Source organism: Photinus pyralis, unplaced genomic scaffold, assembly GCF_008802855.1.
Source record: "Photinus pyralis isolate 1611_PpyrPB1 unplaced genomic scaffold, Ppyr1.3 Ppyr1.4_LG10, whole genome shotgun sequence".
Classification (NCBI taxonomy): domain Eukaryota; kingdom Metazoa; phylum Arthropoda; class Insecta; order Coleoptera; family Lampyridae; genus Photinus; species Photinus pyralis.
Genome location: NW_022170250.1, coordinates 16,094,227 through 16,104,416, shown reverse-complemented (window position 1 = coordinate 16,104,416; position 10,190 = coordinate 16,094,227). Strand labels below are relative to the sequence as shown.

The window sequence follows — 10,190 nt, the reverse complement described above, 5'->3', positions numbered from 1 at the left end:
ATTTCACCCCGTTTTGAGTCGTTATAAGATGGATAGCTACCAATTAAAACAATTAATATGGTACTACAAACTGGACATACAGTTCATAAACAGTACGAAAGGGAAATAAAACAGATCATCAAGAAGCTACGACGCAATATAAATGTACTAGGAGGGCTGGAACACAATGAATAGGAAAGAAGGGCCCCTGACCTTAGATGTTGACACCCAAGCGAACCCCTTGACCAAATGCTTAGGGAGCCAAACAGGTTCCGTACCGAAGGAAGTATAGGTACTCAAAACAAAGCCTCCTGGAAAATTACTGGCAGGCGTCGCGGCAACGACAGTAACTGACTGGGTGACAATTCAAAGACAAATAGCCCATAATAACCGAGCTGAAGATTGCAATTGGTGTTTTCGATTGCATTTTCAATGATAGGTGAAGTTGAATCCTTTTTGTATTTCAAAGGTTGGACCCGATCAAGTAGAAAATTTACAGGGTGTCGAAATTTAGAGGATCCACTTTACTATAAATTATGCGCAGAACTGGGCAGAATACTTTCAAATAGTATTTGAATACTAAATAGTAAATACTTTACACAAATCAAAGGTATTTGAATACTAAATACTTTTACGTCCAGAACAAGCGAATACTAGATACAGATACATTGAAAAGTATTCAAATACTTTAAAAAATAAGTATTCAAATACTTTAGAATGTATTCGAATAGTCAAAAGTATTAAAATACTTTCAAAGGTATTAAGGATATAAGAAAGATCCCTATTGTTTTTAAGTTACGTAGACTATCGAGTCAAAAAGTTTCACTCCAGGATCGTTCGGTATTCAGTTGTATCGGATTTTTATATTTGATTTTGTGTCAATGGAAATTTTCCCTAAACATTTCTAAATTGTTCTCAAATATTTGAATAACTTGAAAGTACTGCCTTCTTTTGAGGCCCGAAAAAAAAATTGTTTCAGATCAAGCCGGAAAAAAAATTTCTTATAGAATGTGGCCTCTAGAATCCATAATTTCAAACAGTTTCAAGATTGGGCTATTAGATCAAAAGTTACAGCCCTTTGAATTTTCTTTCGAAATTGGTTTCTGGTCCATAACTTTTGATTGAGAAGTCTAATCGAAAAAGTACGAATTGTTTTGGATTCTACGCACAAAATTAATAAGAAAAAGTGTTTTCGAGAAATTTTTGTGTAGTCGATTTTTGGTAAACATGGAAGGTTATACACTGCCTTTTTTTGAGGCCCGAAGAAAAAATTGTCTTAGATCGACCCGGAAAAAAATTTTCTTATAGAATGTGGCCTGTAGAATCCATAATTTCAAACAGTTCCAAGATTGGGCTACTAGTTCAAAAGTTACAACCCTTTGAATTTTCTTTCGAAATTGGTCTCTAGTCCATAACTTTTGATTGAGAAGTCTAATCGAAAAAGTAAGAATTGTTTTGGATTCTACGCACCAAAATTAATAAGAAAAAGTGTTTTCCCGAGAAATTTTGGTGTAGTCATTTTTGGTAAAAAAGGAAGGTTATACACTGCCTTTTTTTGAGCCCCGAAAAAAAAATTGTCTCAGATCGACCCGGAAAAAATTTTCTTATAGAATGTGGCCTGTAGAATCCATAATTTCAAACAGTTCCAAGATTGGGCTACTAGATCAAAAATTACAGCCCTTTGAATTGAAAATGTAGTCAAGCAACTAGAAAATCGACGTCAGAATCTAAAACAATAGTATATTTTCCAGTCGAAGAAGAGAATGTGAGCTCAGCAGCATCTTATTTTGTTTTTCCACTCCGTTGACTATACAATGCGCTATATGCATAACTTCTAGGTTGCGATTCTACAGCTCTGAAAGCTGCATCTGAACTTTACTAGTATACTTCCTGACTTCCCTCACATTAGTTAACCCGAAATTCTAGGACTCAATAATAATTAAAATTTTGAAAATCCATCGTGTACTCGTGATGGTATTAGTATAGCAGAATTAGAAATAGTAAAAGTATTGAATTTTCCATACTAAAACATGGTATACCTTACCACAGGTGGTGGGGTCAGTCATTTCCGAAATCATTTTCTCCAAAAGTTTTGAATGTTTATTAACATCATTATACAATAATAGCATAATTATATCTTGGTGAATTTTTTAGTTTAAGGAAGGAAGAAATAACGGAATGGAACCTTGTTGGTGAAGCCAGTAACAATCGATTTAATTAGAGTGCTTACGGTTTGTTTTAGCACAGGCCCAACTTCGGCTTGAACACTTTCCCAATCGTCATTTATAATTTTATTTATATGTTTACCTGTAACAGACAGTGTCTGAGGCATTCATCTCTGGGTAAGTACATACCTATTTCACTCTCCTCTCCAAGAAGATTATCCAATTGGAAATATGCATTTTTGGTATTGAAAGTGAACTCATCATCTTGAACTTCGATATACTGCCCTTTCTTTTTCTCTTTTAGGGTATAATTGAAGTGATACTTATACTCGCCTCCAACTAAAAATGAAATTCAATTCGCGCTATTTGTGTATACTGTGATACAAACCAAGCGTGACGTTGGCCTTTCCTTCGCCAGATAGAGGAATTGTGAGTATACTTCCTGAAATATTGTAGTCGGCAATCAGTGACACCACGTCAATCGACACTGTCAGTCCAAAGTGCTGGTTCTCTAGGTCGATGCTGGAAAAGTCCGTTAGGTAAGGAAACCAGATTTTCGCGAGGTACTCACTGAACTTCTTCAATTTTCGTCCTTTCCAAGCCATGTATTGTTACATTGGTGAGTTCCACATGTAAATCACCCGTGGAGAAATCCACTTGCGGTATATGTAAAGGTACCAAATTGGGCACTTTGAACTTTGCGTTCCCTGTAATTTAGCATGACAACGTCAAGTTTAGAAAACAAATTATCGGTACCTTCTAGTATGGATGGTATTGCGTCTTGACCATGCTGCTTCGCACACTCGTTAAGATTTGGATCTGATTTGCTACATGGAACGATGAATTTCGCTAAATGTGAAGATAAATAACTGAAAATCATATTACAACCTGGTAATAATATAACTTACGTAGTTTGGCCGCCTGTAGATGACCGACCACTACTACTAGCAAGACACACACCACTTTTACCATTTTGTGAGTACCTAAGGAAGCGGGCAAACAACTGAATTTGTCAATTCGAATTTCACTTTTATAGGCATTCATACAGCCTTATCAACATCTTTAAAAAGTAAGTAAATTAGTTATTTTGTGTACCTAATAACATTTTTATACTCATTTCATCCTCGGTTGAAGTATTGATTACTAGTTAATCGTGTGAAGTTACTCCGTTTCGGAAAATTAAAAAAGTCCTTGATTGTATCGATTTTATGAAGAAATTCTTTCTTTTACTTTCCAGCAATACTAAAATTTTTGATAGCTTTTGCTCATGTTTCTCGGCCATCATCATAGTACAATATTTTTTTGTCATATTTAGATCTTTAGGCAAGTCATACTTTACATCAAGTATACAGCGATATTCATTTAGAAGTAGACATAGGGATTTCCAGTGTGTACCTTTAAATGACAAAACCTGTTCTGAGGGATGCCTAATTTTCTGTCACATTAATTAATTTGAATGTAATTGCTTTGGCTACCGTATTTTTAATTTTAGTAGGAGAGCTGGTAGATATTTTGGGGTAGGTACTTGAGACACGCTGAAAACTTGTCCAACGCACTTCTCCATTAATACCCAAACACAGAAATGCAGGCTAACACTTTGCCAGGTGCCTTCAAAGTTGGAAAAAAATAATGTACGCTTGAAATCAGGAGTCTGTGGCCCTGCGTCATTGATTTGTGAATCAAAACACTAAAACTTATTGGGGAAGCATTAGGCAAGTTTTCAGCGTGCCTCAAATACCTACCCAAAAATGTCTACCAGTTCTCGCAAGTATTTCCTTTGTGTGAGATTTTAACGGAGGATATGAAACTGGACGTTTTAATTTTTGTGGAAGAGAATCCCATGAGAAACTTAAGGGAAATAGCGGCCGAATATAGATAATATCTCTTCATCAGAAACTACAAGCATACTATTTACGGTCGTTTTTATTAAAATCTAGATTGATAATGCAAAATGCGTGCGCATGTTATTTCGGTTGCATAAAATTTGGCATCTTTCAAAAGGATTTTTGTCCTTTAAAAGTAATCATAGGAAATCCCTATGTCTACTTCTAAGTGAATAGCACTGTATATATCTACCATACTAGTACAACTGTTGATAATTGGCAAGGTGGTGGTGAGTAGGAACATATAATTGGCTGTGATCTTATTTGCAGCCTCCAAGTGTTCTTTTTCATCAGATTACATCCTTTGTGGTGGAGATATGAATATTAATCGCTTTGAATCTGGATCTGATACTAAATTCCTGCATTTCATAATGCAATCATTACGCAGTTAACTTTACTACTCCTACGGTAACGTATTACATCTATGAATTTACGATTACATATGAATTTCAATTCCAAAAATCATTTATCGCACACATTAGATAACTAAACCCCCTCTGTTTGAGATTTCAAAGCGCTTTATAGAATTATTAACTTATTTATTTCTTAGAGGAATTCGTGTTAATTTTAATGTAGTTAAAAGCGGTAAAGTGAAACAAGCTTGTTCGCAAAGAAATTTGTAATAGAATGACTACAAGACAATGCAAACCAATAAAAAGGATGAACTTTTTTGAACAGAAATTTCTTTTCAGTGCCCTACAAAAAACTCTGATGTTATCACTTTCCGCCGAATTAAACAATGTTCGAAGCTACTGTTTTTATTTTTCAGGCATCCCCGAATTACGTTTAGCCGAGAAACCAGTGCTAAGAATAAAATTAGTCGAGTGTGATTCAGTTTAGAATTGTTTATTGAATTGGGTACTATAATTAAGTGGAATAATTGTAGAGAGTGATGCGGGTAGTTTGCATGTAAGATAAATACTCGTTCAAAGGGTTTGATACAATTTAATTAACGTTGGTAGAGAGGGATAATCGATAATGTAAACGACAGTGATTACTGCACTTTAAAGGAAGCGTGCAGCTGTATATACTTCATGGGTATTTGAGAATTAATTTCGTAATTAAACACAAACAAGTAATTAATTAACGTTTTTGAATTTGAAATCTGCCTCGAGATAGACTTTGCGGTACTCACTGCCAGATGTGATTGCCTGCTTTTCTTATAAGCCGAACTTTCCTTCTGTTCAGTAAGATCAAAATAACGTAATTGTGAAATACCAAAGTAAGTAATTATTATTAAGGAACGTTCGTATTGCTTTCCCTCCCTAGAATTTGTTACGAATACATTTTCGTACGTCTTGTAAAGCAAAAGCATAATCGAATTTAACATGTTTCGTTTGAGGGTATAATTATTTAGATTGCCGTGAACACCTAGAAGGAAAACGGAATTGGCCACGGCTAGCCAAGGGAAGCGGATCTTCCAGTGAAACAGCCACCGAGCTTCGACAAAGCTTACGTTGGGCGTGCGGCATGGACAAGCCACACCAAAAACATAAATAAAAATACAAACTAAAAATGAAATTAGAATACAAGCTTTGTGGATCCTCAGGCACCGGTGGGCATAATACCCGTCTTTGCAATGAAAGATACAGCATAAAGCAATAAATAAATTTAGGCCAAAAATGTTTGGGAGATCCTGCTTCCAAATTGTTGCTGAGAGGGAAGTTAGCAACAAAATTTCAAAAATTCATATCTCCCGAGGGGATGGTGCTGCTGACCTAAAATTTGAAGCAAGATGACCTGGACACATAGCAGCACAAGCAGGATAATGTTTAGGCGATCCTGCTTCCAAAGTGATTTTGAGAGGGAATATTGATAGTCTTCACGAATTTGTTGACTTCCTCACTATACTCAGTGAGGGATGTTCTATATTCACCACAGCACCCAGTGCACTTGGTTTTTTTTTAAAACTCTTCTGGTGGCTTTTCTGATAGCTCGTTATTCGACCAGGGAGTGCTTCTATTTGTTTTAATCCGATTCAGCGGATAGCTCTCCTCAAAGAAGAGCATCAGTAAACAGTGTGCAAGTCGTTCTAGATCAACTTGATTCATCACCACCCTGCAGAATCCTGCGGTGTTGCTTTTCAATGTTCAGTTCATTTCCCAACTTTTATACTATAGCAGAATTGTCTGTGGTCTGATAGAGAGGGACCGTCAGAAACCCTCTATCTCACTATTCTGCCTACTAGAGAAGAGGAGGACAATGTAATATCTACTTCTTTCCTGAGAGAATTACAAATATATAATAGAACTGGACCAACAAGATATGAGCAAGTAAATGTATATTATATACCTAAACACTTGGGAGTGCTAATCCAAAAAGAGAGGAATGTTGAGGTTGAAGTGGATAATATTATAGAATTAGCGGTGCTACCAGACTATACAATTTACTAAAATAATCGAAGAATTGTCGCAATACACCTGAAAAATTTACATTGTCATTTAATATTTCGAGTTTTTTTTGCGACAAACACGCAGCTATGCTTGAAGCTTTTACAATAGAACTTTGATATTAATCCGTCTGTGTTACTTTCAGAACTAAGTTATGTTTAATATCACATTTATTAGCAGGTGACTAACAAATAAAATATTACTGACTGTAAGGACCGGTTCCTACGATCCCCAGGGGAATTATAGGCTTGCCTGGAAACTTCTCCAAATTTTGATTACCAATAAATATTTTACGTGCTTGGCTACAGTATGTGAAAGTATTTATTATGTTATGCAACAAATTATAATCCAAACTTTAAAACAAAAGGAAAAGGAAAAATGATGTGTCCTGGGGTAAGATTTAATGAGAGTGACCTACCTGTTTAACTGTACTTTTTTATGTTAGCCAATGCTTCTCGGAGATGAAAATTCCGAGATACTTATAAGGAATTTCGCAAATGAGACTTTTCGAATTTTACACCAAATTTTTGTGGTTGACAAGCGGGTTTTAAATTACATTTTCAAACTGAATTACGAGGGATGGTTGTCTTTCAAGTGACACCGTTAATTGAATTTTTCTCCTAGTATACCCCTATTTAACGCCTTATTTCTTTTAGTGGCATGATAGTATCATTTAATAATATGTTTCGCCACGATTTGAATTTAGTTTCATCGCCCTACCAGCGTGAAATCTGAGAAATAAAATAAACCTATGCTCTGCTTCTTTGTGATCGTCGAGGTAAAGTGAAATTGGACTGATCGCTTTCAATGGCAACTCTACAACTCAACATATCGGAGAAGAGTATTAGAGAAGCTCTTTAGCAGTGTTTATTTAATCCTGTGTTGTGCTCAGTGAGTGCAAATCGCGTACAAAGATGTCTTTTAAAATGCCGAACTATAACAAAAACTGAACAGCCTTATATTTAAAAATACCGAAGTTGTATCGAAACTTCCTGTACAGCAGGGAAATTAAAGGCATAAGGCAGTATACAGCCTACAGAACAATATACCTATATATATATACAAGCAAATTCTTGTTCAAGAGCGAGACCTGGAAATTGAATACAGTACCGAAGAGCAAGCTACGTAAATGAAGCGTAAAAGGAGCAACCCGCAAGAACAGAGTACGCAGTGACATCGTAATAATGGAATTGGGAGTGGGTGCAATTGTTCAAAAAATAGAAAATCAGCAGATAAGAAGAAGATTTGAATAAGATGAAGGAGGAGATGTCAGTGAAGCGAAAGAACATCCGGAGAGATCTCGACAAAGGTCTAGAATGAGGAGATAAAAAATATTTTGGATAGACATGGCACAACAAGCAAAGAGCAAAGGAGTGACCAAAGTTCATACGTGGGAAGGACGCAAAATGACTTACATCGTTCAACGTACGATCTCTGTTCTCCACTTCCTTCCTTCCTTAAATTAGAGATAACAAAACCAAAGCCAGAGATTGCTGTATCTAGCTGCAATTGGAGTTGGCCCATTCCCTATTTCGGTGGCCCGGAGCAATAATATGCGAATTGCGACTACCAATCCGGACTATTGTATTTAGTTTAAAAATTTTCTTATTTCTTTATATGAAAACATGCGTCCTAAGTTTTCTTTGATTTTTTAATTAAAACTCTTGGCAGTTGAAACTGTTTAGAATATTGAACACTAATATTATGTAAAATATTAGTATCCAAACTATCAAATATTTAACGAATGAGAACGTTACAGTTAAACTTTTTAAAACACTGTGATTTTTCCCTATCACTTTCAAAGTCAGGTAAAATAAAGTTACTTTCGCTGCCATTGTTTTAGCATTTTCCCCTACAACCGCAGCTCTGAGTGCATGGAATGGATTCTCCATCTTCGTCAAGTGTCCGCCCGACACTTGCAGAGTCTTGTTTTGCAGCCACAAGACATGAAGAGGACGCACGCACGAGGAATGGATTCAAGTGGCATCAAAATTGGCTTCATTGTATTATCCAGGATACGCCATCCACACTTCGTTACAGAAGGAAGGCGCCGTGAACCTTCAGAGGCGGTGTTCCAAATAACGGACTAAAAAGAAGTAGCAATTTCACGCTTTCCTTGGGCCACGTCCTCAATCTGTGTCAAAGCATCGTTTCCTTCAAACAGCACAGTTAAAGGAAGGAAAACGCTTCCGGACCATGGCAACTGCATCTCTCTTGCTGGGCGTTAATGCCATTTGTATCACTTGTTAGTTGTTACAGATTTCAAGTAACTTCTTGTCTTCTTAGCTTCAGTACAACGTGAACAAGCTGCGAAAAAAGGAAGTATGGCGGCTGATAAGCTTCAAACGCAGAATCATTTCCATAAGGATTTTGCATAATATTAGTGTTCAATATTCTGAACAATTTCAACTACCAAGAGTTACGTTTTGATAAAAAAAACCAAAGAAAACTTGGGAAGCATGTTTTCATATATTTTTAGTTAACCAATGCCCTAAAATTACGCCACCAAACCAACTTCTGTCTCTTGGTTCCATAGTTAACGTTTATATGAGACGGGTCTCCAGGTCCGCATTTAAGCCCTTCAGGCGTGTAAAATCCGAATGGTTGGTCGCAATTCGCATATTATTGCTCTGGGCCACCGAAATGAGAAATGAGTGACCAGTGTAGCAAAAATGAGGAAAAAGAACAACTTCTTTACTGTTTTTTGACTTTCCAGGCGCCATATTGGTATTTAGGCCCCAGGCATATGGAGCTGCGGGAGGTCCCCAAACTTAAATGTTAACTTTACCATAGAAATAAATATTGGACGCCGACAACAGGCCAGAAAGAATAAAAACAACGAAAAACGACGAATTTTGCATTTTTGACATTTTTAAGTGGCATTTTGGCATTTAGGCCCTTAATGTTTCTGTGTTTATTTCGTCTGGCAGAATGAAACTTTCGGACATCCTAATTAAGATGGATAAGGGCGGTCTCCTTGTTGTGTAATAAACTTTTGTAATTAAATTTTGTCGTTGGTCTTTGTAACGGCATGGGGATTATTTGTGTCATACGAGACAGCGGTCAAGGTTGTTTTTGTTTACATTTTTATTTTATTTAACGTAAACATTTCTGGGAATTTTGTTTGGCCTTTTCTGTTATCAATTGTAAATTTAATTGACAGGTGGATGTGATTTGCCGCCTTTTCTGTGTAGTTAAGAGAGATGAAATTTTATTTTTTCCTAGAATTTAAGTCTCTTAATGTCTCTTAAGTCTCTTAATGTCTCATAACAAATTGATTTATAAAAATTATTCAACCTCTATTTTTTGGTCTATTAACGTATACGTTGAGGGGATAGCTTTTGTTGTCAACTGTGTATGATTGGTTGTTATAATTTTGATTCTCGCAAAAAGGGTTTTCGCCTTAAATAGGACGTGAAGAAAGAAAGCGTCGCTTTTTAGCCAGAGTTTACGCCGTACTACGTTTCGTTGAAGTTTTTAAAATCGGCTTTACGGCAAGTTTAGGGCCAAAGTGCGGCAAATTTAATTAATCTCTTTGCTACGTTAGTACCGAGTTAGTTTTCGTAGAAGAATTTATTTCGCTTTTTGCGATCAAGAAGAGTTTAATTTTTTTTATAAAGTACCTAACAAAAACTGCGTGACTGTGGAAGACGTCTTTCAGTCCAAAACTTAGCTCCCTGCGCCATTTAGTTTCTCTCAAAAAATTTTTGAAAAACTCAAATTTTGACGAAAAAAGATTATAACAGCGAAATCGTTAAAGTTAGAGGTATAAC

General features: G+C 36.1%; 1 protein-coding gene across 1 annotated transcript; it reads right to left on the bottom strand.

Moving 5' to 3' along the window:
• Window positions 1-2,119: 2,119 nt before the first annotated feature.
• LOC116162486 (protein takeout-like) lies at window positions 2,120-3,213 on the bottom strand. Its single transcript, XM_031476111.1, has 6 exons — window positions 3,053-3,213; window positions 2,901-2,993; window positions 2,716-2,851; window positions 2,533-2,666; window positions 2,334-2,483; window positions 2,120-2,286 (listed from the first exon to the last, which is right to left on the bottom strand). Exons 1-6 carry the CDS (start codon window positions 3,186-3,188, stop codon window positions 2,135-2,137), a joined length of 801 nt encoding a protein of 266 aa, XP_031331971.1. The 5' UTR covers window positions 3,189-3,213; the 3' UTR covers window positions 2,120-2,134.
• Window positions 3,214-10,190: the final 6,977 nt, after the last annotated feature.

Bases quoted from the DNA above. Each gene is read 5' to 3' on its own strand.
- LOC116162486 (XM_031476111.1), bottom strand. From the start codon at position 3,188: ATGAATGCCTATAAAAGTGAAATTCGAATTGACAAATTCAGTTGTTTG. The intron at 2,667-2,715 runs GTGAGTACCTCG...GGACTTTTCCAG, and splicing joins ACGAAAATTGAAGAAGTTCA to CATCGACCTAGAGAACCAGC. The intron at 2,287-2,333 runs GTATGTACTTAC...TGTCTGTTACAG, and splicing joins TGGAGAGGAGAGTGAAATAG to GTAAACATATAAATAAAATT.